At 35.5% G+C, this 27707-nt stretch overlaps 1 protein-coding gene across 2 annotated transcripts; it reads left to right on the forward strand.

Moving 5' to 3' along the window:
- The first annotated feature begins 549 nt into the window (after positions 1-549).
- LOC117329282 lies at positions 550-27516 on the forward strand. Of its 2 annotated transcripts, XM_033887149.1 has the most exons (11): positions 552-819; positions 5974-6136; positions 9481-9581; positions 9900-10019; positions 11214-11384; positions 15164-15279; positions 16887-17010; positions 17299-17307; positions 18199-18363; positions 25570-25827; positions 26168-27516. In XM_033887149.1, the coding sequence occupies exons 1-11, from the start codon at positions 768-770 to the stop codon at positions 26524-26526; spliced, it is 1638 nt and encodes a 545-aa protein (XP_033743040.1). In that variant the 5' UTR covers positions 552-767; the 3' UTR covers positions 26527-27516. The 2 variants fall into 2 exon arrangements, with proteins under 2 accessions (XP_033743039.1, XP_033743040.1); XM_033887148.1 differs by lacking the exons at positions 25570-25827; positions 26168-27516 and adding an exon at positions 19740-21260 and having other exon boundaries at positions 550-819.
- The last annotated feature ends 191 nt before the right edge of the window (positions 27517-27707 follow it).

Consider the following 27707-nt stretch of genomic DNA (forward strand, 5'->3'; position numbering starts at 1 on the left):
TCGGCCATGTCGGTGATTATTACAGTCACCATAACTATTTTGCCTCGAACTTTTTTTTCAGACAAACTTGTGTACATTGAAGCACACTCGCTCTGTCTTGTTCGGAAAACAAATAAAATTGATGCTGAAATATTGTACATGCAATCTCCATTAAAAGAGAAAAAACCAATTACATGCAAAGCGAAAAATGTTTTTGTATTTTCTATTCCATCGTTCGTTTATGATATTATAGTGTATAGTAGCACAGTACATTGTACTCCTAAGTATGTAAATGTCGGTGTCAGAAATATAAAGGTAAGTCGTTGATTTAATTGTACTGTAGTGATTTTACAAGGCTTTGTCAAGCATTGCTAGTTTGCATATATATATTATATACTCCAAAACATTGTCAGGTACTAAGTGTACTATTTGAAACCCTACAACCGGAGACCCGATTAAGCTGTTCATGCCTGTTTTATACAGAGCCGATCTCTAATAGGATACTGCCTTGTACCCTATGTAAAATACGCATGAGTTTAAGTCGAGGGGATTAACGGCGGTAATTCTGGAGATTAGCGATCATGGATACGGGAAAACGAAATACACAAAATGGCAGCCTCGATATGTCCCGAGTATAGGACAACATGAATTTCTACATTGTACAGAGAACGATTTGTATTTAATGTCAATATTCTGAGATTTAAATGTGATGGCGGATTCAAGGATGTAGACGAGGTGTCCTGGAGAAGTTCGAGATTCCAAACGAATTCGAACAAGAAACTCCCATCATGTCAACTCTAATAGCACTTCTCTTGTTTGTTGGTTTAATTCACAATGCTGGTAAGTATTTCAAGATGATTTACATAATTTGTATAAATTATCTGTTAATTTGGAGTGTCCAATGAGAAGTTCGAGATTCCAAATGAGTTCGAACAAGTAACTCCCACCATGTCCACAAGACTAGTATTTCTCTTATTTGTTGGTTTAATTCAACATGCCGGTAAGTTCTAAAGAGTTTCATTATTTGCATGAAAAAAATCTTTTTGTGAAATGTATTAGTTCATGTTTAATTTCATACGAAAGAGTCATCCTATCAAATCGTTTGACTTTTCTCTTTATTTGATAACTTGGCATTATGTAACTTCTGTGTAGCTGTGACGTAAGCCACCTTTATCACTATTCTGTCTGGGTTCATCTACATTATGTAATTGTTTATGTCTACGTATGCTTTGATTAATATGCGATGTCTTAACAATACGTGCATAAAGGAAGCCCCTTGTTTATTTTAAGATTTACTATGTCTGGCATCGCGTAGAATATTATATTCCCTTCATGACGTGCCCCTAAGTTACCAAAGATGTGATTTATCAACTACTGTAGTGTACAGAAAAAGAAAAGATATAGAAATAAAGTCAAATGGAAGTGGTTGGTTTGATTTAAACATAATATTTGTAAATATATACCAAGTTTAAAACTTATAATCCGTCTTCTCCCCTAAAACATCAATGATTAACTATACATATGACCGCAAATTAAAAAAAAAAATGATGATGATGATGGAAAAAAAATTCAAAAAGTTACTGTAACCGCATGTCTGTAAAATGTATGTTCACATGCAATAGTAATATATGTACATTGCATTGTATAATTAGAATGAAATTCAATTTAATCTATGACATAGGGAGTTTTGTAACACTAGAAATAACAAAAAAAAACTAATGACTATAACAGATTTATTTATTTTTGAGAAGCATTTTGATCTGTAAAAGTGTTATTTTAAACCATTTTCACTTCTCTGAAAAATAACTTTTTTTCGCTTTAATATTTCTTTAATAAACTGATTAAAATCTTGATACTTGACGTAGTGGAGTTAGTTTACAGAACTTGAGCGCAGATCAAGTTAGGAATCAGATTCGATATTTCTCTTCATTTCCCTGATACAAACGTATGTAAAATCATCAATTTATACTGCTGTTATTAGGATTTAAAAAAAAAATGGTCGTAATGAGTTTATGTCCGGGCACACATATAAAATCACGCCTTTAATTGATGCTGTAATACATTAGTAATATTAAACACTTCAGTAATTAACGTACCATGGTGATAATGTACATGAACCTTTACAATTATACTGACCAAGTCTCGAATGCACCAAGATGTCGCAAACGTTTCTGTTGGTCAGTGATCAAAGAAAGTACTCACACATTGTTTAAAATTACAACAAAAATACATCTACAAAAATGTTGTAAAGTGAAAAATGTTGCCCATCGACATTAAATAATCTGGTCTCTGTTAAACAGTTATATTGTGGTATATAGATACCGTACTAACTATACTTTGGGAATGTAGAATACTTATGATTGGAGAACACTTCACTAAGCAACCATACCTGTAACACGTGTTAGGGAACAAAAAACAGCAATGAATACCGATGTAGTAATGAGACCATGGTTCTAAATTAAACATATGAACATCTAGATATACATATTTCATAGAGACCATTGAATGAGTTCACGGAGAATAAGACCAGGCGACCCGGAAGGGCAAGCGTCTTCTACGTCATCGACGACATCCGCCGTATAAATGGGGAAAACAATAGCTACTGAAAAACAATAGTATGGAATGTTGGACAATATGTTCCTTTTCTCATACAAAATAAGTTGGTGAATACAGTGTAAATTCCCTTAAGACCAGACTCCTGTGTATTAATGTTTTATGATGTGACTGCCCAAACCGTTGAGATTTTACATAACCGTATTTAATGTATAATGAATTAAGAACTTTGTTAGTTGTTTCTTTCACGCCATAAGGTAAACCCAGTCGGATTAGTTAAGGTTGACAAATACACTTGGAAAATAATGTTATACATTAAACTTTCGATTACCGTAGACTATTTGTGTGAGGATTGTCTTTGTCAACTGCTATAAAGTACCCTTTGTACGTGGTTTGGTTTAGGTATATATCCAATATGCTACTGAACATACTGATCATTATCAAGTGACATGAAGTACACTTTCAAACGTGGTTAAGTTTAGATATTATATCAATCATGCTACTGCGCCGAGAATTATCATATATTATATATTACATTTGTATAAATAAATACACTTATAAAGTTTAAATATAATATCGAACAAATACTACTTCACGCGTAACAATGTGTGTTATAGAGCCTGTCTTGTTATAGAGAAAAATGTTCTGGATAAGAGCAGTGATGAACATTTTAAGGGTCATCTATATAGGAGAATGATAATTAACTTTAAAAGCGAATCAATGCCCAAGCCAAAAAAAAATTGTCGTGTAATGTACCAAAATGTTGATGTAGACATGTAATATACCAAAATGTTAGTCTGGATATGTAAAATACCAAAATGTTGGTCTGGATATGTAGTTTCTTACAATTATTAATAATTTACTGTAGATGATGATAGTTTCTTCTTTGGAGTTACTTTGTGGTAAGATGTAGCCTGGAATAATCTAACCTGAAAAACAATCATGCTGTTATACTCACACGTGTCTACAGCACAAAATAGGAGCATTTGTTTAACCGGATTTGACTTTAGGTACGTATAAAACACTAAATTTGTTTTTAATTTGAAAAGCAAATGGCGTATGAAAATAAAATTACACAGACATAACATCAAAGGGGGCTATTTCAGTCAACAAAAAACCTCCCATTTCATGCATTTAACACCTTTTAATTAGTAAGAAAGAAGAGCGAGTTCAAGACAACTTGTGGAGTTTGGAGCCTTTTTCAGAATTATGCAACTTTTACCTTTAACTCAATGGTTGTTCTTGCCATGTTCATATTTCTTAATAGTGTCTCATAAAAGCATTTGTGATGTTTTAAATGCCTTCCCATATGCCATATTTGTATGATAATATTAACAACTGCCGTTTTCCTTTCAATGTCAAAATATAATCAGTGTTTATACATATATCAAGTCAAATCGTGTTAAACCAGCGCTCCTATCGTGTGCTATAGACACGTCGGAGCGTACCGGCATGGTTATTTTGTGCAATATATATGATGCAAATGAGCTAATTGTGTCCCCCTGAAACATACATTTTTCGCTTGTTTTGTCGATATTCACGAAAAGCTTTACTAATAACATGTCAACAGCAAGTCCAATGGTTACCCATAATACACACTAAAAATGGAGCAATTTTGTTTATGTTAGATTGCATAATAGTTGTGTTTTATAGGCTTGTAAGATATCACTGATATAACTCGATTTGATTTTTAGATGACCTTTAAAACTGGCTGGTAATTGTATATTTAGTTTAACATCGCATGCATGATTATCACATGATACGAAAGACAATTCTCATATATTATAATATGATTCTAGTTACACTGTATCTTTAATTAAACACTGATCGACAATGAATCTATTTTATGATAGTATTGAATGTTTAATTAAACCTTGATCCACAATGAATCAATTTTGTGATAGTATTAATTGTTGAATTAAACCTTGATCCATAATGGATCTATTTTATGATAGTATTGATTGTTTAATTAAACCTTGATCCATAATGAATCTATTTTATGATAGTATTGATTGTTTAGTTAAACCCTGACCCACAATGAATCTATTTTATGATAGTATTGATTGTTTAATGAAAATTACTTCAATATATCGTGCCACCTACAGTATTTCATAACTTTTACTCTTATCCGGGGATAATACCGAAACGTGATTTTAGGCATAAGGAGATTAGTAACAACGTCTGTGTATAGACCAGTGTTCATTTCAAAGGAGTATCCATGCGAAAAGTGTTCATGTCATTTAACGTGTTAAACTGTACTGATGTATCTATAAGGAATGTCAATGACATTATGAAAGTAAAACAAAATAGATAAACTCAATGCTCTTGTGCTGAATTTTATCGAATATATATCCATGAACTTTTTTTAATTTTCAATATTTCTTTCCGTATCATAACCACATGCGTCTACTTTTGGCTAGTATTTATAGGAAAAACATACCCTAGTATTTATAGACAAAAACAGACCCTATTCCTACGGTGTGTTGGTATTGTTTGGAATAAGGTAACGATTGTTTTCTTCTTAAGGATTAAACTGTCTTTTTTATGTCTATGGTCGATATAGATGCCAGAGCTTTGCTAGCGCACAATATGACGTTTGTTTGTAAAGCTCTGGCATCTATATCGACCATAGACACCAAAAAAGACAGTTTAATGCTTATATTTACATTCTCGACATATCTTTATTATTATTTTTGAAAATTGAAATTGAGTTAGCATAAAAAAAATGCCAATATTCAGCGACTTCGTCAATGGGGTTCGACAAATGGAACAGCCTATTTGTTCAAAATTCATTTGTCACGTGCAGATTGGCAAACAAAAAGGTGCAGTGAAATAATACGAAAAAAAATCAATTCTTTTTTTATTATTTGTGTAACAATATTGTATAAAATTCTTTTTGATTCTTTTTAATTAACATAAAAAACGACGTTTTCTTAGAGCCATGATTGTTTACGTCAGTTACAAGTAGTTCCTGTGGATGAATATATCCATGCCCGGCATTGATTGATGGCACGTTTTGGGCGTCAATTATGTCCACATAGACTGCAAATCATTTTACTTAGTTTATATCGTGGCTTTGCCACGAAAATGTAAATATATACAAATAGACACATTTTCTTTCGCAAATCCGTCACACCTATATGACATTTGTATGACAAATGTAGTATTTGGTACGTATATGTAGTGATGTTTCCTATGATTTGCTTAGAAACGTAGGGTTTTTTATGGACATAATTACAGTACACACATGTCATTTGGTTTATATGTACAGCAAATATCACATTAGTGATAGTTGTGATATTTTACATCATTTTATCAATATCTGCAATTGTATTCAACATAATCTAAAGAACATGATATATTATGTACATTGGTAAACATACTATCAGAAAAACTGACCGAGTCAAGGCATTGATTGTGTTTCTGTGTACTATGTTATAGCTGGGGCCTGCACGTTACCGACAGACATTAGAGGGACATGGATTAGCAGCGACAGGGGATCTCTCACCTTCAACTCAAGTCACGTGATCGACTACCCAGTGTACAATCAGGGAAATCTTGCTTTCGCATGCGAAACTCTGGCTGGCGACTACTACGTTCTTCTGTAAGTGACGTCATTATTTGTTACAACTAAGGTGATTCAAATAACGCTCGGTTGTCCGAAGTTTTCTCCCTGCATGGCGGCAACCTTTAAATTATCCAATATGAAGGGAGAGAAAAATGCGAAAGGTCGGGTTAAAAATTGGTCTAATAGGCCATTTTGAAAGAGAAGCAAATACGATAGTTTATATGTGCTTTTGGTAGCATATGTATTCATACGTTTACAAATAGGCATTTAACTCCAAAAATACTATTTCTATTGCAGTTAATTCGTAATTATGTGCTAAGAAACATCTTCAAAATGTATAAAGAAAATTGCCCCAACAAAGTAATTAGGAGTTTTTTCAAAGTAATAAAAAATTGATTGACAACATTGCTATGTAATTTTTAAAAGAAAATCGAGGATGGATTTGAAAAATTGTAAAGTGAAATGAAATAAAATGTATATACATGGTTTTATTAGTACACATGGACTGACACCTACACTAATGACCATATCAAGTGATATTTCCCCTTTCAAAAATGGTCGCCATGCTCCCTGATAACCACAAATATTAGATGTTCTTACAACTGCTGAATCCATTTTCTGACAAGAACGCTACATGGTAGATTTATTTTGCTTTACAAATTAACCACGTTATCTTGAATCAAATATGGCTTCCTCATCCTAGAATCCGATTAGCCATGCCAGTGTCGGTCTACATCGTAGTTCTAATTGTCCAATTCAAACCACACCAAATACCTTGAAGATAATGCTTGGTAGCGAAATCTACATTACTTGAGGTTTGTCTTTAACCTTTGGATATAAAGGCTTACTGGTTTTCAAATGCATGTAGTATCCTAAATAGTATAGGTAATTGATAATTGGTAATGGTACGTGCCATAGGATATTGTCCGAAGGTATTCCATGTCTAACTTTGGAGGGGCACAATTATCCACAGTCGCATCTAGTTTGACAAATATTGATTTGGCCCTTCTGGTAAGATCTGACCCATCTTTCACACTCTAAGCTAAGGCGTTATAAATACCAAGGCTTGCTTTCATATTGTCAGCCAGCTCAATATCCTTTGCGTCTGATTTTGGTGTTCTAACATTGGTCATCGGATTCCATTGAGACAGGCTGTTACTATTTCAACGATTGCCTCGATGACCTCGATGAAACGATCAGCAGGACTATGCTCATGAACTTCAAATAGTTCCGCTTCCTCTGGATACTGTAGGAGATTCTCTGGAGCTTGTGATCAGAACTCTTGGAAATAAAGATACATACTGTATATGTACCGTCAAGTTTGACACCCGCCCAGTGCCAAAAATGCTCCGGAGAACATTGTGTTGTGCTCAAGAATGTTCACTTCCAAGGAACAATGGAACAATAGTTTTGTCTAATGCTTTTGTATGGAAAGACATGCTAAGAAGAGTTGAACACTGTTTCCACGTTAAGCCTATCTTCCATTTTACCAAGAACAACAGTTGCTGTTGTGCTCTCTCGTGGTTTATAGTGTAAATGCCAGTGTCAATAGAAGACGAATAGCGTGAAAGAATTTCGAGAAACTGTTCTTGTCCAGTCTGTCAAGGCTTTACATTCTACATCATCTAGAAAGGAAAAACGCAGAGTAATGGAGGACTCCTGTTTTGACAGCATATTTGATATCACCAAAAGATCTTTGATGATTTCTTTTCACCTGCAAGGTAGCTGAGAAGTCAACATTTCTCTTTCGTCAGTGCGAATTGATCTTCAGGTTGTGGCTTTGGTTTCTGATAATTCTTGAAACACTTCGCGCACATATCAATCTCTTGATCATCATTAAAGTTATTGCCATCTGCTTTTAAAACATCAAGCAACCAATTGTGCTGGGGAAGTCTTACGTTTCTAGCCGATTTCTTGGTTTTAATGTCTCTCCTAAAGACAACTTTAAAACCCGCACCTACTCGCCTATCAATCATTGTGAGAATGGTGCTGTATTTGTGTTTAAAGTCTCCGCCAGACGCAATTTTGTAAATAGGATAGACGCTCTTTGATATAATATTTCAAATCATGGATATAGAAGCTATTTACTTGAAGAAAATGTGAAAATGAATGTCAAAAGAACAATGAGATTTGGGTATATGGGGTACATTGTTGCAAGATTTGTTTAGTCACTATTGATTTTGTAATGTATCGTATTTAACGTCCTAATTATAAATAACTGCAATGGTCATTTAAAGAAGTGGTCTGCACATGTCGATACTACCTGTATGCGTGCTACCATTGTTTAATTTGGGGGCTATATACTGTAACATAGGATACACATAAACAAAGTAGAGGAGTCAAAAGAAGGTTAGTCCTAGAAGGACAAAACAGCTGTATGATATCTGTAACATCACTGACGAGTCATAGAAGGACAAAACAGCTGTATGAAGTCTGTAACATCACTGAAGAGTCCTAGAAGGACAAAACAGCTGTATGAAGTCTGTAACATCACTGATGAGTCCTAGAAGGACAGAACAGCTGTATGATATCTGTAACGTCACTGACGAGTCCTAGAAGGACAAAACAGCTGTATGATGCATGTAACATCACTGACGAGTCCTAGAAGTACGACACAGCTGTATGATATCTGTAACGTCACTGATGAGTCCTAGAAGGACAAAACAGCTGTATGATGTCTGTAACATCACTGACGATTCTTAGCAGGACGAAACAGCTGTATGATACCTGTAGCATCACTGAAGAGTCCTAAAAGGACGACACAGCTATAGGATGTATGTAACATCACTGACTGAGTCCTAAAAGGACAAAACAGCTGTATGATGTCTGTAACATCACTGGTGAAGTCCTAGATAGACAAGACAGCTTTATGATGTCGTTAACATAACTGGCGAGTCTTAGAAGGACGCAACAGCTATATTATGCAGTTTTAAAATAATTATTCAGCATATCATGATTTTTTGCTAAAACATTAAAAGCTGCTATACACTTGTGAAATTATGTTTTTTAAATGGTTCAAAATTAGCATTTTTACTGGCAGTGTCATATTTATTTTAAGTGCATTTGCTCATACTAATATTAAAATGCAAAAATAGGAATATATTATACATCACAGTAGAAAAAGCTACATTACATTCGAATATTGTTCCCGAAGTTAATCTAGATATGATATCGTTTCTATAAAACCTTGGTCTGTCGTCGTTATATTTTAGGCCATTTACATCATTGGCGTCTCCTAGAAGGACAATAGCAGATTATGACGTATCTAAATTCAGTCTGATTGATATTTTCTTATACATTGTGTCTTTTGTACAATTCTTACATGAGTATGTGTAATATTTATTGATAGTCTGTATAAAGTTTGAATTTGTTTACCTAAGGTCCGAGGAGTTCACGCTGTTCAGTAGTCCAGCTATTGCTGTGATGTGTGTCACATTCACCAGTCTCAAAGAATCGATGTACAAATACCAGATATTTACAAGTAAGTTTACAGACCTGTTAAATATACTTTTCTACTTTCTACCAGTCATACAACTAAGTATGTTGACTACTAAGCGTGCAAGCATACTGTAGTACAACATTGTTTAATTTCAAGGGGCTAAGGATTCGCGGTTGTACATGTACATACAATTGCTTTAAAATTCACGGTATAAATATTCGCCTCATATTTATTTCCGCGCTAATGATCGCTAAAATATTACAAACTATACAGTTTATTCTAACTTTTTACTAAGCAGACATGCAAATACGTGTTATGTATCCAGCAACCATGCAAAAAATAATTAAACTTATGTTTCAGGTTCGTTGCCGGATGCGGACTACCAGAGAATAAGGTTTGCTGCGACGGGAACAAGCGTGGACACCTCTTTGGCATGTACCGACCAGGGAGCTACCGACTACTACCTCCTCGTACAAGACGGTAGGTCCCTGGAAATAGGTCCTGCTATCAAAATAGCCGGACAAACCTGGAAAATAGTTCCTCCAATCAAAATAGTCGGACAAACCTGGAAAATAGTTCCTCCCCAAACATGGCTGGAAAGCTTGGGATAGTTCAAATGCTTCCCCTAAAAATGGTAGTGAAACCTCGGAATGTCAATTCCTTGAAAATGGATGAAAACCTTGAATGAGTTCCACTATGAAAATGTTAGGGAAACCTGGGCATAGCTTCTCCGTGATAATGGAAGGAAAACCTGGAAATAGTTTCTTCGTTAAAATGGTAGTAAATCCTTGGAATAGTTCCTCTATGAAAATGGTAGTAAACCTGGGAAAATTTCCTCCGTTCAAATAATAGTAGGACAAACTTTTGAATCGGTCCTCGTGGAAGACGATAGATCGTTTGTAACTTTTTTGTCATTAAAGGGTTTTAGTGTTGATTGATTTCGATGTTAAGAGTGACATGATCCTTATATATGGATACAACAACATACCGATACACACTACATTCAATATGTATTAAAAATCTGTATGAATTCCCATGAATGTATAGTTAGTTTTTCACAGAGGACATATTTGAAATACATTTTATCGATGAGGTAATTATGGATTACTATTTCATTTGGCTTTTAAAGTCATATTATCACTACTTAAGCTCAGTGTTAAAACGTTGGAATTTCGTTGATCTGAAATGTTTTCCCAATATTATAAGCATGTATGGCATTTCAATGTGTAAATTGATATGTATGCGTCTCCAAGAATTAAACATTGGTGTGTAGCATTTATAAAACATGCAAACACGAATTGACTGGCTACTAGCCCTTACTTTTTGTAAATAATTACTCGGATAATATTTTGCACTAGCTCATCTCTGCCTAGTTTGAAACTTAGCGAGAATGAGGCATAAGAGAATGAAATTGTAAAGGTCATTGTTGAACATGAATGACTAAGTATCATATTAGATTATACTTAACGCCTATAACGTAATGTTATCTGATCGAACAGAGGCACTGGTTGTTAGTTCACCTGCCTAAATGTACCAACCTTCGCTTAAAAAGTTCAAACGATGCACTGTCTTAAAGTTTACTCTTCAAATAGACTATTACCATTTTTGTTTTATAGAAATATTATTTTGTTGAGGCGTTACGTTAATATCGAGAAGTTTTCCTTTGATCCAAAGGTCAGATCTCGTCGGTGAAGCAACAGTGCCCAGATATTTTCCTTGGGACCTTCGGGTTTTCCTTCAATGAATCCGACTGTGCCAATAATACTGGCTCCCTGGACGTGTGCAGTGATCTCAATACCTTGAGCTTCAACTACAGCGATTGCAACACTCAACAGGCTTATTCTAGTAAGGTGGAAACAGCATAACCAACTTAGGTTGGCGAAAGATAATTCTAGTAAGGTGGAAACAGCATAACCAACTTAGGTTGGGGAAAGATAATTCTAGTAAGGTGGAAACAGCATAACCAACTCAGGTTGGCGAAAGATAATTCTAGTAAGGTGGAAACAGTATAACCAACTCAGGTTGGCGAAAGATAATTCTAGTAAGGTGGAAACAGCATAACCAACTTAGGTTGGCGAAAGATAATTCTAGTAAGGTGGAAACAGCATAACCAACTTAGGTTGGCGAAAGATAATTCTAGTAAGGTGGAAACAGCATAACCAACTTAGGTTGGCGAAAGATAATTCTAGTAAGGTGGAAACAGCATAACCAACTTAGGTTGGCGAAAGATAATTCTAGTAAGGTGGAAACAGCATAACCAACTTAGGTTGGGGAAAGATAATTCTAGTAAGGTGGAAACAGCATAACCAACTTAGGTTGGCGAAAGATAATTCTAGTAAGGCGGAAACAGCATAACCAACTTAGGTTGGCGAAAGATAATTCTAGTAAGGCGGAAACAGCATAACCAATTTAGGTTGGCGAAAGATAATTCTAGTAAGGCGGAAACAGCATAACCAACTTAGGTTGGCGAAAGATAATTCTAGTAAGATGGAAACAGCATAACCAACTTAGGTTGGCGAAAGATAATTCTAGTAAGGTGGAAACAGCATAACCAACTTAGGTTGGGGAAAGATAATTCTAGTAAGGTGGAAACAGCATAACCAACTTAGGTTGGCGAAAGATAATTCTAGTAAGGTGGAAACAGCATAACCAACTTAGCTTGGGGAAAGATAATTCTAGTAAGGTGGAAACAGCATAACCAACTTAGGTTGGCGAAAGATAATTCTAGTAAGGTGGAAACAGCATAACCAACTTAGCTTGGGGAAAGATAATTCTAGTAAGGTGGAAACAGCATAACCAACTTAGGTTGGGGAAAGATAATTCTAGTAAGGCGGAAACAGCATAACCAACTTAGGTTGGGGAAAGATAATTCTAGTAAGGTGGAAACAGCATAACCAACTTAGGTTGGGGAAAGATAATTCTAGTAAGGTGGAAACAGCATAACCAACTTAGGTTGGGGAAAGATAATTCTAGTAAGGTGGAAACAGCATAACCAACTTAGGTTGGGGAAAGATAATTCTAGTAAGGTGGAAACAGCATAACCAACTTAGGTTGGGGAAAGATAATTCTAGTAAGGTGGAAACAGCATAACCAACTTAGGTTGGGGAAAGATAATTCTAGTAAGGTGGAAACAGCATAACCAACTTAGCTTGGGGAAAGATAATTCTAGTAAGGTGGAAACAGCATAACCAACTTAGGTTGGCGAAAGATAATTCTAGTAAGGCGGAAACAGCATAACCAACTTAGGTTGGCGAAAGATAATTCTAGTAAGGTGGAAACAGCATAACCAACTTAGGTTGGCGAAAGATAATTCTAGTAAGGTGGAAACAGCATAACCAACTTAGCTTGGGGAAAGATAAGTCTAGTAAGGTGGAAACAGCATAACCAACTTAGCTTGGGGAAAGATAATTCTAGTAAGGCGGAAACAGCATAACCAACTTAGGTTGGCGAAAGATAATTCTAGTAAGGTGGAAACAGCATAACCAACTTAGGTTGGCGAAAGATAATTCTAGTAAGGTGGAAACAGCATAACCAACTTAGCTTGGGGAAAGATAAGTCTAGTAAGGTGGAAACAGCATAACCAACTTAGCTTGGGGAAAGATAATTCTAGTAAGGCGGAAACAGCATAACCAACTTAGGTTGGCGAAAGATAATTCTAGTAAGGTGGAAACAGCATAACCAACTTAGGTTGGCGAAAGATAATTCTAGTAAGGTGGAAACAGCATAACCAACTTAGGTTGGCGAAAGATAATTCTAGTAAGGTGGAAACAGCATAACCAACTTAGGTTGGGGAAAGATAATTCTAGTAAGGTGGAAACAGCATAACCAACTTAGCTTGGGGAAAGATAAGTCTAGTAAGGCGGAAACAGCATAACCAACTTAGGTTGGGGAAAGATAATTCTAGTAAGGCCGAAACAGCTGACCAACTTAGCTTGGGGAAAGATAATTCTAGTAAGGCGGAAACAGCATAACCAACTTAGCTTGGGGAAAGATAATTCTAGTAAGGCGGAAACAGCATAACCAACTTAGGTTGGCGAAAGATAATTCTAGTAAGGTGGAAACAGCATAACCAACTTAGGTTGGCGAAAGATAATTCTAGTAAGGTGGAAACAGCATAACCAACTTAGCTTGGGGAAAGATAATTCTAGTAAGGCGGAAACAGCATAACCAACTTAGCTTGGGGAAAGATAAGTCTAGTAAGGCGGAAACAGCATAACCAACTTAGGTTGGCGAAAGATAATTCTAGTAAGGCCGAAACAGCTGACCAACTTAGCTTGGGGAAAGATAATTCTAGTAAGGCGGAAACAGCTGACCAACTGAGCTTGGGGAAAGATAATTCTAGTAAGGCGGAAACAGCATAACCAACTTAGCTTGGGGAAAGATAATTCTAGTAAGGCGAAAACAGCTGACCAACTTAGCTTGAGGAAAGATAATTCTCAGTAAGGCGGAAACAGCATAACCAACTTAGCTTGAGGAAAGATAATTTTCAGTAAGGCGGAAACAGCTGACCAACTTAGCTTGAGGAAAGATAATTCTAGTAAGGCCGAAACAGCTGACCAACTTAGCTTGGGGAAAGATAATTCTCAGTAAGGCGGAAACAGCTGACCAACTTAGCTTGGGGAAAGATAATTCTAGTAAGGTGGAAACAGCATAACCAACTTAGCTTGGGGAAAGATAATTCTAGTAAGGTGGAAACAGCATAACCAACTTAGCTTGGGGAAAGATAATTCTAGTAAGGTGGAGACAGCATAACCAACTTAGCTTGAGGAAAGATAATTCTAGTAAGGTGGAAACAGCATAACCAACTTAGCTTGGGGAAAGATAATTATAGTAAGGTGGAAACAGCATAACCAACTTAGCTTGGGGAAAGATAATTCTAGTAAGGTGGAAACAGCATAACCAACTTAGCTTTGGGAAAGATAATTCTAGTAAGGCGGAAACAGCATAACCAACTTAGGTTGGCGAAAGATACCCGATAATCGTTATATTACACGTGTCCGTATCTTGGTAGTAGTCATAGAAAAGTACTAGCCCCTAATCCTTATACAATGTATACAGTATACATTAAGAAGGTGTATGTGTTGTTATTTTTTTCGATACATACTAACCAGGTATAGACGTTTGTGGGTTGATTTTGTAATTTCTATTCTGAGATACTGAAAGTTGTATACCTTGCCTGAAAATACTAAAAATTGAGCAATCTTTAATGATCTGGAATGACATTTATTAATTAATTTTATATCAAAATGCTACAGAGCTTTGCATGTATACTATTTATTCTCAAAAAATTAACAAGTTTGAAATACGGAACAATCAAGATGTTAACAAATTATTATCTTACAAATAAGATCCATTAAAATCACATTTTTATACAGTTATAAGATTATTGTTGTTTGATAATTTGACTATAAATATCACCTAATATAATAAGACCTGAAAACAACCAAAGTGAAAATAACAACACTTAGCATGAACAATTTCAGGTCGAAAAGATATGAAAAAGTGGAGATCTTTTTTTTTCCTAAACAAAAAGATACGGAACCAAATAAGTTAAAATGTAATTCCACCAATAGAAAAGTGTTAACTTCGCCGTAATGTCTGTGAAGCTTGAGTTTCTGTTAAAGGTGGTGGAAGTCTGAACTGTTTGTACTCGACTACTTCTGGTGATGTCACAACACTGAATGTGTACAACCTGGACGCCACAACAGATGAATCCACCACATACAGGTTTACTTGTTATGTGAGTATAATCGGTACTTCATTTTCCTCTTCACTCTACACACTGCACTGGTGGCCGCCATTTTGTGTTCGTGATACTCATAAACGTCAGATCACGTGATTTCCCACTGTTAAATATCACGATGAAAGAATTATTGCCCTGTGCGATATAGACAGAGAAATGTATGGTTAGATTTTCCGGCATAGTCGTCTAATTTTGTTTTGGCCCCGGATATGACGCGACAGGTGGCGTTTCTGGTCAAGATGAAGTAAGTGATTGGTCAATGTAGCGGTCAATGCAAAATGCAGATATACAGTTAAAAACGAAACAAAGTTAAAGGGATCTCACGGTAAACCAATGTTTATTTTGTATTTTCTATCATATTATTGGGTATATCTTTTAAAAAAATAACCTTCTGAACAATAACCATTCGAATTTGATGATGTATGCACATAAAAACATCAATTGTCAATTATTAAAAGGTTATCACTCTGAATATGCAAATATTGTGACATATACGATAAACGCATGCGCAAAACAAACTAAAACACATGGAAACAAACATGGCTTCGAATGTGAATCGACTGCGGTTGGAAACGATAACAGCTTCCGCAATGAAGAGAATAATAGGAAAATGGGTCAAACACAATCCTAGAATTAAACTTGGGAAGCAGTACAATAGATTTTAACAGTTCAAACATCAAAACAGCAGTAATACGGTCGCCGCTCGTATTCTGCTTGATTGTTTGATAGTAGGTCATGACAATCTCGGTAATATTTACACAAACTCGGTAATATTAACACAAACTCGGTAATAGTTCCACAAGCTCGGTAATATTTACACAGTCTGTACCAGTATATCGCTACTGTCACTATACTATATGAACAGTGTTTACACTTATTTACACATAAATATGTGTGCCGTAATATATACAGAACGTGTTATTTAACATTTAAACCACTGTATGATATCGTTATCCAACTAACCCAGATGGAATATAGATATCGCCTTGTAAACTATCGTCTGTTTGTTTTGCCACGATTCCAAAACAGTCACGTAATGAAAATAGTTTCCGCGCTAAATTAAGAGGGGGATTCCCAACTAAATCGATTGGTCAAGCTGGACATAGGGATTGACTGTGAACATTGGGACAGCACAGAAACTATAACTTGAAAGGAACAAAACACGTACATTCAGTACGTTGAAAATTGCAACGTTTTTACCGTGATGTCCCTTTTAAATTGAATGCAAGCTGAATAAGTGGATGCATCTTTTCAAATGACACATTTGCAGCCCTATTATCACCAAAAATGATTCAAACATGATATAATTTTGTTATCCGTGCTGAAACTGCGCATTTATTAATTAAAATGTAGTTCATTAATTTATTTCACCAGTAGTTTTACATTATAACCACCAGCATTAAAACTATGCCGTTTATCTTTTTTAAAGATATTTCTTGTATAGTATTAGGACGATTCCGATGAATATAATTTCCTTAGCTCGTTTTAAGTAGGAAGAATAGAACAACACATATTGTAATAAGGTATGAAATATCCTATACAAAAACAATGTGCTATGTTATCAAGCTATATACTAGTAAGCTTGGTTTATTTTGTTTAATCAGATGATCGAGCAGCCGTCCGGCTCTAGTAATGTATATGCGACTCAGCACCCCAAGGACTGTCACGTGAACCAGACGACTACGTACGTGCCGGCCCCTGGGGCTAACCTCACCATGCTTGCCAGTGGTATGTTCTTACATATGATACATGTAATTCATCCAATCATTATGTACATGTACTTGTTTTTTTTTTTAAATAAATTCATCTTCATATAGGCATTATTGTCATGTTATTTTTCGTCACAATTAATATATTTTCAAGAAATATTTCAGTTCTTGTACCTTACGTAAATTTCAATTTGTGATAAAGGATATTGGTATCAGTAAACATTGAGAGCGTTAGTCATGTCAGCATTGCATAAAATATAACATCCTATTAATTCGTCTAAAATATCATTTTATTTTGCATTTTCAGTCACTTGCGGTAAGTACACAGCTTATATGGTAAACTGATATATTTCATACTGAAATTACAAAATAATTGGTTAACAATGCCAATGATTAATTTTAATAGTACATTTGTATATCTAAGAACAATAAGCGTAAAGTTATAAGTATATTGACAGGCATGTAATCATAAAATAATCATCAATACTTACCAGTACATTTGTTCTTACATTTAACCTACTTGTTTGATTACTTACCCACTGTTCAGTAAGTTTTGCTAACGAGATCAATAAGTGGCGAGGACAGTCTTGGCATGTAAGATAATAGATTCATAATAAATATTCGATTTATTGAAACTATTTTTTATTATAAATATTATATGTAAAATGTGATGAACAGAGACCTTTGGTCACGTTGGGTTTATGTATGGTATGTACCACGATAACGTATTTTTCTTGCATTACATAAATTACAGTCTGTCTTAGATTCAGATGTCTTTGCAATCATGTGTATTATATGTGTAATATATGTTCATGAGGCCTTCATATACAGGTTCAGAAAACATGTGATAATCAATAATCAATTTAGACTAGTATGGGAAATGATTTAACAACTGATTAGACGAGTTCAACGTTGTCTTTCACTTTCAGTATCAAATAGATTATTAAAAACTTCACTGCATTATTGGTAAACGTTCTTATGTCGATTTAAAACGGAAATTTCTGAGATTAGTAACAGAAAAAGACGAAGTATGTCAGTAAGTATTGTAGTTTTAATGATTTACCTGTACTAACTTAACAGGTGAGCTAAATTCTAGACCCATTATTTCGCAAATAAATGCATGAAATTTAACTATGAATATGTTGTTTTTGTTTTGTCAAATACGTTTCCGGTCAGTTAAAAGATATTGTTTCATTTCCAATTTTAGTCCCTACAACAACCACGGAAGACGCAGTGTCGCAAGCAAGTCTGATCGCTGGTCTCGCCGCAGGATTTATTGTTCTGCTTCTGCTTGCATTACTCATCATTTGCTTCTACTGCTACAAAAAGAAGAGCAAGGTCCAACCAGCGGGGAAAGCTCCAATTGATACAGGTATGCGTCTGATTGACGAAAAATCCTCCAAAGATCCTTCCAAAACTGGAGTAAAACCCAAAGATCCTAAACCAATCTTGCCCGGTATGGCTGAGGAAAGTAAAAATCCTACTGACACATCTAGTTTTGATCAGGGGGCTACAGGAGCCGAGAGCAATGTATCGGCAACAGTTCTGCACGTCTCTGTCGAAAACCAATCACGGCTTCTACACGATGCTGTAGATATCGAGGTCGATCCTCAACGAAACAAATTACCTCCCTTAGAAGAAGCAAGAGGAAATGAACTTCTTCCGAGGGATGCTGAAAACAATGCAAAGCCCAAAACACCAAGGACACCACCAAAATTGCCACTTTCGTTGCCAATGCAATAGAAGTTTATCAACGAAATGACCTTTAGTGAATTCTTCTTATGAATACCTTTGTGCAGCGCACGCCTAAAACGAAAAAAAAATTACGATCAATAGAATAAGCTAGTATTAAGGCTTGCAGTTGTGACTAATCAGACTAAATTCAAATATCGATTAACGTTTTTCATATTACCATTTCCTTTGTGTTTTAAACCTTAGAAGAACGAACCTATCCTCAGCCTAACGAACCAGGAGAACCGTTGTCTATTGTAGTCTTTGTAACTCTGTTCTCCCACTCATCCGGAAAACCATCCTATATTTACCCGTGTCTTCCATACGCATGCAACATGTGAAACAATGTCCTCCGTCACTTTCCTATAAGCCTGCAGACCATATCCTCTTCATATCAAGGTTAAACTTTTGTTAGAAATAAATTTCAATTTCAGATAATTTGTCATCCTGAATGGAAATGCGGTACAAAAATTCGCCTTAGGAGACATCAGTATTCGTCTCCAGATTTCCTTCCTGCGTGTTCCGACTTCCGCTCCTCCATGTAGCCTCCCAAAAGTTGTGTCGTTCCTCCTCAGCTAAACCGTTCCTACGTAAATCGTTCCTCTCGCTTACAAACACATCCTTACCTCGGGTTTGTTCTTCAGATTGATTTCTTTCTCTGTATTAAATCTAAGTAACGACATTGTTATCTGCATGGTACAAAAAACATGTGGAGCAAACTTATACAAATACTCACATTCAATTCTATATTGTTATGTTAAACTTTTGCCGACTGATTTGTGAGATTTAAAGAAGTATATTATGTTGTATTTAAATGCTCTTTTCGTTGTTTTCGTACACAAATAGTCGCATTACGAATTATTGTGTAACTCCTTACTTTCATAAAATCTTACTACGGGAATTATGCTTTCTTGTTTTTGCAATTAACGATTTATTTGAAAAAAAAATAAAACAAAAACAAAACCTGATGACCTCCCTCAAACCCTCCCTGAAACGGCTATTCGCTTTTATTACCAGACCACGGAGATCAACATCCTGACACCACCTGGGCTGAGACTACGGTATCTACACCTACTCCCGTTGAAATTGAACAAGATGCATTATCAGTTTTACACGAAACCGAGTTAAATAATGTCTTTAATAAACAACCTAAACCAAAGGAGGGTGCAAGTATATCCTTGAAAGGAAACAAAGGTAGTAGTTTACAGCAAATGAAACGCAATGATCGACAATCTTCTGTACGTTTTTCTGTGTCGAATCTGAAGAAGAGGCAGCAAGCTAACAGGAAAACGAAGACCGAGTCGAAAGCAAAAGGTTCTTCTAAACCAAATGTTCCTAAGAAAAGACTGCCATGGCCAGCTTTGTTTTTACCTCCGGAAAATGATGATACACGGAAAGAAAAAGAACGAGAGAAGAAAAGAAAACTGGCTCCACACAATACGCAAGTGGTACTTTCTCAAAACACGGATTTAGAAATTGTAGAAGATGTGTTAAAGGAAATGGAACAAGCAGATTCAATTGGTATTATTCAAGACGAAGCCACAAGCAAGCCAACTGGGTTGAATGAAGATAATGAAAAAGCGCAGGATCTTAAGGATGATAAAAACTTAGAAAAAACAACGAAAGCCAAAAATGATACACAGGAAATTGCAGAAGATGTTTTAAAGAAAATAGAACAAGCAGATTCAATTGGTTTTCTTCAAGACGAAGCCAGAAGCAAGCCAACAAGGTTGAATGAAGATAATGAAAAAGCACAGGATCTTAAAGATGATAAAAACTTGGAAAAAACAACGGAAGCCAAAAATGATACACAGGAAATTGCAGAAGATGTTTTAAAGGAAATAGAACAAGCAGATTCAATTGGTTTTCTTCAAGACGAAGCCAGAAGCAAGCCAACAAGGTTGAATGAAGATAATGAAAAAGCACAGGATCTTAAAGATGATAAAAACTTGGAAAAAACAACGGAAGCCAAAAAGGATACACAGGAACAGTCGTTTTTGGAAAATGAGGTGTTGTCTCGCGGGTCTGTTACAGGATGTGAAGAAGAAACTGTTGTGAATGAAGTGAAAGAAATACATCATACGGATGCTCTAAACCAAGAAACAACTAAAAATAACCAAATTGAGCTTGTTAAAGAAAAGGAGATTAAAGAGGTTACAGACCTATCAAATGAAAATAAAGATAATGTGCAAGACTCGAATATTCTGAAAAATAACGCAATAAATTCAAATGATTCATCCAATAATGAGATACATATTGAAGACGAAAATTTAATTGATCAAAACATCACAGAAAAGGACGATACAGTCGTGCTCAAAACTGCCTGCGAGGAAATGACTGAGGCGAAAGACGAAATCCTTTACAAAAAAAATAATACCACTGATGTCACCAGAAATGAAAGTACAACAGACAGTGGTGTTTATAGTAACTCAAGTTCTGTCGAGCCAAATATTGATATTGAAGCAGTTTTATCTAAAGCATGTTGGCAACAATTCTTCAGATCATAATACAGGCGATATTGAAATCGCCGAAAACAACTCCGTTCTTTATGAAACAAAACATCATTACGGTGAGGATTTGATTGAAACCTCTTCTGTTATCACATCCTTACCGCAATTCCATAACAAAACACAAAATGTGTCTTTCGAGAAAGAACAAGTGAACAGTCAGTCACGGGAAGAAAAGAAAGATAATATTCTGAATGAAATAGACCATAAGAGAAATGTTTATGTTGATATGCTTAAGGACATAGATGAATCGGACGCAAACACCTCGAGAACTCTTCGAATGAAACCGGTTCTAGTTGGGTCGGATATGGCGGACGATATTCAAAAAGACGATATAGTCACTGCTCGGCAAGTGATGTTGACGCAAAAAGATGTGGTAATTAGAGAAGATAGATTAGCAGAACACAAAGAAGACCCAATGAACATAGAAAGGGAGGAGACACACTATTCTATTGAGAAAAATCCTTTGCCGTCAATTGGCAAACAAGACTATATAGAGAAATCGGACAGAAATGAGAGAATGAAACAAATTAAGGGAAAACGGCGTCAGAGCAAACATAGAAATATAAGCAACCAAAAGGAAAATAAACCAACAAATATTTTCTGTACAGAACCATTAACAGCAATACCTTCTGATGAGAAACTTGATTCACAGTTAGCAACATCCAATAAATTTGTGGACGACACGCTTCCCCAGTTAGTAAGAGCACCTCACAAAAAGCACGAAGACACAAGGGACAATCCATTGCCTGTGATTAACACTGATGTGACACAAACACTTACAAATCACGAACGAAAGTCTGAGCAGAAGACCAAAAAGACAAAGTTTTCATTTTTGCCAACCATAACAAATGCTTCAATGTTTGCAGATGACTTTGGAAATGCAACCGCCGAAATTATGCTAAGTGAAAAAGATTCATCGGAAATTGTTAATAATTTCACAACACATGAACCTGAAGCAGATAAAGACATCAACTTAGAAGCATTGAAACCATCTCAACCAAGTGAAGACACTGCTGTTAAGGAAACAGAACCCGTGGCACCGCCAGTTTTCAAATTACCAGATTCTGTCAACAAAATAAAACCAGCAAAAGCAAGACGAGAAAGCCACAAGCCAAAGGGACTTTCGCTTCCTAATCTTACAGGACAGAAAAGACATTCAGCCCCTGAATTCAGACTACCAATGGTATCGGCCGATAAAAGTGAAGTGTCACACAGACCAGACTCGTTTAAGGAAACCTCCAACACACTTACCGTTCCGATTCCAGAAAATCGTGCTTTAGTACAGGGATCGTCTGATGCAGCCTGGGAAGAGAGGGAGGGTACGAAAAAGAGTAAGAAAGGTCGCAAAGACAAGCAGTCTGAAAAGGCTACAGAAAAACAAAAACAGAAAAAAGTTTCGAAGGTCAGTGAAAAACCGAAGAGAAAAAGAAGGAGGAAACAGAAAATAAATGTAGTCGAGGAGGACGACGAGGAAGTTGACACTTCAAAATACTTCGATGATAAAGAGCGAGCTGGAAAGGTTCGCCCTGGGGATAAGGATGACTTACATGGACTGATCATGCGCATACGAGAGAACACAATAACAGACTTCGGTTTTCAAAACAACGATGGAAGTGAAAGTTCAGAGGATGAATGATGCCACGATACATATATCTATTAAGACGGTTGCATCTGCCTTAGAATTGGTGCGTCTAGAATATGTGAACAAAGGTGTTCCCTTTATCTCGTTGTATATCATATAGATATAAGTGAAACCTTCATCAATTGGTTGATATATTATGATATTCGCAATTTAAAGATGTAGATGTAATTATCAGGTATTGTTTAAGGTAATCATGTTAGATACCTATTAGTCATCAAACACTTTAGAGTAAAACATGATTTAACTGCGGTTGAGCTAATTGAAAAAATAATGAATATCGATACACTGGAGTTAACGACTTCTTCACTCATCACACGAACTAAATAGTCCAGATAACTCAGATTGAAAGTGTTAAAAATGAATTTAAACGCATCTTAACTGATAATGTAACACCTCCCGCAAGACAGGAATAAACGGAGTACGTGAACTGGCAAATGTTAGATAACTCCACATTCATACAGACGATAAACTTTAGTTGAAGTTAAAAAGAGACAAAAAAAATAAATAAATAAACTAACAACAACAACAAAAACCAAAAACTAAAAAAAAAAAAATAAACAAACAAAAATAACCCATTAAAAAAAATACTTCAATGAGGTTGTTTATGCCGTGCTTTGCTTATTTTCTTAATGCTATATAGTGATAATAACGAGTTTGCCCTGATGTGTTCATTTCCACGGTTTATAGGTATAACCCTACAATACAATATATAAACTATACTGTCTCATATCTATATCGATCTTGTCACTTAAGTCAATTTTATAAACATTTCATTTGATTGTTGTTGACACCGGGTACATTTAAATGTTAAAGGATACTGTTTATTCAGGTGAAGATAAATGTTTAGGTTTTGTTTTGCATCACAAAATAAAGTCCCCTCTAACATGTTCAAGCCGTTGAAACATTAGATAATGTGCCCAACGATGAGGTAGTTATATCATATATTGGTAACCAATTAAGAAACACGTAATTATTCAAACGGTTACACGTGCATTTCAGCTTAAAACACACTTAAAACACACTTCCTCTTTCGCTTAAAACAGTTGTCTACTATCTATGATGTTGAAACTCTGCCTTCAGATAAGAAAGTGATTCGAGTTGAGCATCAGTTTTCCTACATACTGTTCATGATAATGTTTAATAATGCGTGGTACATGTACATTGTACAGAGGGCTGTACGAGGAGAAATATGTTGGAAGAATATGCCATACCAATAAATAGTAGAAATTCCAACATTTAGTTGTTGTTCTACCATAGTATTTGACATTGCAAACGGGGTTTTGAATCCAAATTAATATATGTTTGTGACGACAACTGAATGGTAAGTTGTTATTATTATTATCCCTTTAAACTTGCCAAGCGTGTTGTTTTACTTCATTGAAGCCTTTCCTTTGTGCGAACATTTAATCTTATAAAAAATTCCTGCTTCGATTTTATAACAAACGGATTTCCTATAAAAACCGCAGAACCAATTCCGCTCATCCTCCTCATAAAATCCCCAGAACCAATTCTACCAAACCGACTTCTTGCAAAAACTGCAGAACCTATTCCGCTAATCCGACTCCTCATGAAATCCCCAGAACCAATTCTACCAAACTTCTTGTAAAAACCACATAATTAATTCTCCTAATCCGACTCCTTATAAAAAACACAGAATTAATTCTTCCAAACCGACAACTTAAAAAAACCACAGAACGAATTTTTCCAATATGGCTCCTTATAAAATCCCCAGAGCCCATTCTACCAATCCGAATCCTTATAGAAAAACACACAATTCATTCTTCCAATCTGATGCCGTATAAATGACACAGAATTCATTCAGAAGAAATTCCTTAAAAAGTGCCTTATCTTTTTTCACCTAGAAAGACATTGGTGATATATTTCATGCTAGATATTCATATTCTAAAACATTTGTAATCGGAGAAAATATGTTAAATCTTATGAATTCAAATGAAAATCCTGAAATATTTTTGTAAACCTTTATTAAACTGAGTGAATGCATTAATTTGATGCATTGAGGAACATTTTTTCATGACAAACTACAACTTAAATTTGAAAAAAAAAAAAAAAAAATTGTGTCCAACTTCACTTTAGTTTCTAGTGGGCCATTTTTATCCTCCTTGACCTACCAAGTACCTGACCATGCGTGACTTTCCCACATGAGTGGTTGTATTTATTACTTTTATATTATGTATACAATATATCAATATCTACGTTAATGTTGATAGGTAATACTTAGTTTTTACATATTCCGTTAGATCTAGAACTATAATAATTATATTATTCTCTCGTGTGATAATCTCGAATTACGTATACATTTGTATATACGTCCATGAAGAATTCATACTAATTGATTACATACAAAGTTGTACCATTTGAACACAAGGCTATTGATGTTAACAATGATTATTTCCATCAACTATAAATAGTTTTGAAAACAATACTGATTTCTGTGCAAGCCTCTGGTGTAATTGTCGTATTCTAGTAGACATGTTGTGTACTATTATGGTAGAAACATAATAAATAACATAACATTGTTTGATTACAGTATTGTTTACCTTGTCCATAAACGTAAATTTTCTGTTGGTATTAAATTCTGCTTTGTATATATATTGTACCATGATCTAAACTAGATGATGTCGTCACATTTCTGACGTAAAGGTACATTAACTTCATTCTGTTCTGTTACATTTAGCCATGCCGTACCAAAAGGAGAAGTTGGGAGATTTAGAGCTGGAGGAAGCCCATTCGGAAGTACCCCCGCGTTCTACAGAGGCCGAGCCTCCGACGGCCATAGGTCATTCGAGAACAGAAGTCGATAAGGCGGGTCCTAGTAATGGCCTAGAAAGACAAATGTCCAAAGAAATCACCATACATTTCCGAGACCTGAAAGAGCTAGAACTGATGAAGGAGAGAGCAAAGATGCAGACGCTTGTGGATGAATGCCCCATAAGTAAGTTGGAAAAGAAACTTTATTAGCTTTTTAAAAACAAAATGTTCGTGTCGTGCCAAGGTTTGCATTTTCAGATAATTTGCGCCATAAATCCGATTACAATATAGCATAGAACATCATTTTTCTATCGTCTTTTTCTCTACGTAATTAATTTAGAATTCGTATATGTATGTATATGTTTACAGTTCATCGGTCAAAGATGTATTTAGATGCGATCTTTATAAGCGTTGAATATCCATTTAGGTATGGCTGTTGAATTTTTTGCTAATTAGCTATCGCTCCAACATCAGATGGCAATGTCAGTAAAAAACAGTGAATTAAAAATGTTTTCTTTTGACAGCCAAAGAGAAAGACCACCATTGGACACCGACTTTTGACGGATCAGTTCGACCTAGACTGGAACTGACTTATGTGGAACCAACAGATTACAAAGATGTTGTCCAACAACTGCATCCAAACGGAAATGTGGCAAATGGTCACGTGACCAACGCGCAGCCCAACGGCAACGCCATTCACCTGCCCGATCTAACAACCCAGCCAGTTTTTGAGCAAGATGAAGATGAATATGAATCGGAGGACGATGATAACATCTTCATATCTCCTTCTGATACAAATAGGGGACCGGAAACGAAAACTAAAACAAAGAAAAAGAAGAAAAAGAAAAAGAAGAAACATGTTCAAATTAAAGAAAACAAATAATCGACGATTTGAAATCAAAGATACCTAAAAGTATTAAAAACGATATAATTTTCTTTCAATGAGAAAGTTTCGTGACTTGACTCGTACAAAGCATTACCTGCGCAAATTACTTGAGTGCGGAACTGGACGCGATCTCTCATGTGTGGTCATGTTTGGATACATGTGTAAGAACAACTGTAATGGTAAAGTATAGTTACAGGTGACATCAGCTCATGGAAGTAGCACTACACACTTGTGATATTACTTGTGATAGGGTGTGATATAGTTACATGTATGGTCATGATACACAAACGATATTCGTACAGGTAAACTAATTATTAAGCGATATATTATTCGTACAGGTAAAACTCATTAAGTAATTTATGTATCCGTATATGTGTATAATCAATGGTTAGTGTATAAATATATATTTAGATAACCAAAGACGTTTTTAAAGTCTAAATCCTGGCTTTAAATTATGTCCTCATCATACATCAGTTGTTTTCTACATACAACGAATATTATTTGTAATCCTTCAAATTTGATGATTGTAATTTCTATATATTTTCCTCAATGGAAAGAATTGGGCAGAATATCTAAAACATTCATAATACAACTTCAAAGGACAGTCAAACGTGTTTAATGAGACCAAATCCATCGTCAGTGTCGCATCCAAAGATAGTCAAACATGTTTAAAGATGCAGAATCCATCGACAGTGTCGCGTCAAAGACAGTCAATAATGTTTAAGGAGACCGAATCCATCATCAGTGTTGAGTCAAACGACAGTTAAACATGTTTAAAGAGACCAAATCCATCGTCAGTGTCTCGCCAAACGACAGTCAAACATGTTTAAAGACACCGAATCTATCGTCAGTAGCGCGTCAAAAGAGGTCAATCATGTTTAAAGACACCAAATCCATCGTCATGTTTAAGAGACCGAAACCATCTTTGAAATACCAAACTTCAGTAAAAAAAAACACCTTCCCTTTCGCTGATACCAAATATTGTTGTGTTATCCTTCATCTGCTAACCAGTAATGTTGACCGACATTTGTATACGGCTGTCAGTACACACAGTATATAGTCATTGCCATAAGTGCATTCGTAGCTGCTGAGCCTTAATCTCATAGTTCAGATAATCCATAGTGAAAGGCAAAATGACAATGTCTTTTTTAACACCATGTGAAATTAGTTGAAATCAC

Source organism: Pecten maximus, chromosome 6 (assembly GCF_902652985.1).
Source record: "Pecten maximus chromosome 6, xPecMax1.1, whole genome shotgun sequence".
NCBI lineage: Eukaryota > Metazoa > Mollusca > Bivalvia > Pectinida > Pectinidae > Pecten > Pecten maximus.

Coding starts and splice junctions, on each gene's coding strand:
- LOC117329282 (XM_033887148.1), top strand. CDS start 768: ATGTCAACTCTAATAGCACTTCTCTTGTTTGTTGGTTTAATTCACAAT. Junction 820..5,973: donor TGGTTTAATTCACAATGCTG/GTAAGTATTTCA, acceptor ACTATGTTATAG/CTGGGGCCTGCACGTTACCG. Junction 18,364..19,739: donor GAAAGCTCCAATTGATACAG/GTATGCGTCTGA, acceptor TTTTATTACCAG/ACCACGGAGATCAACATCCT.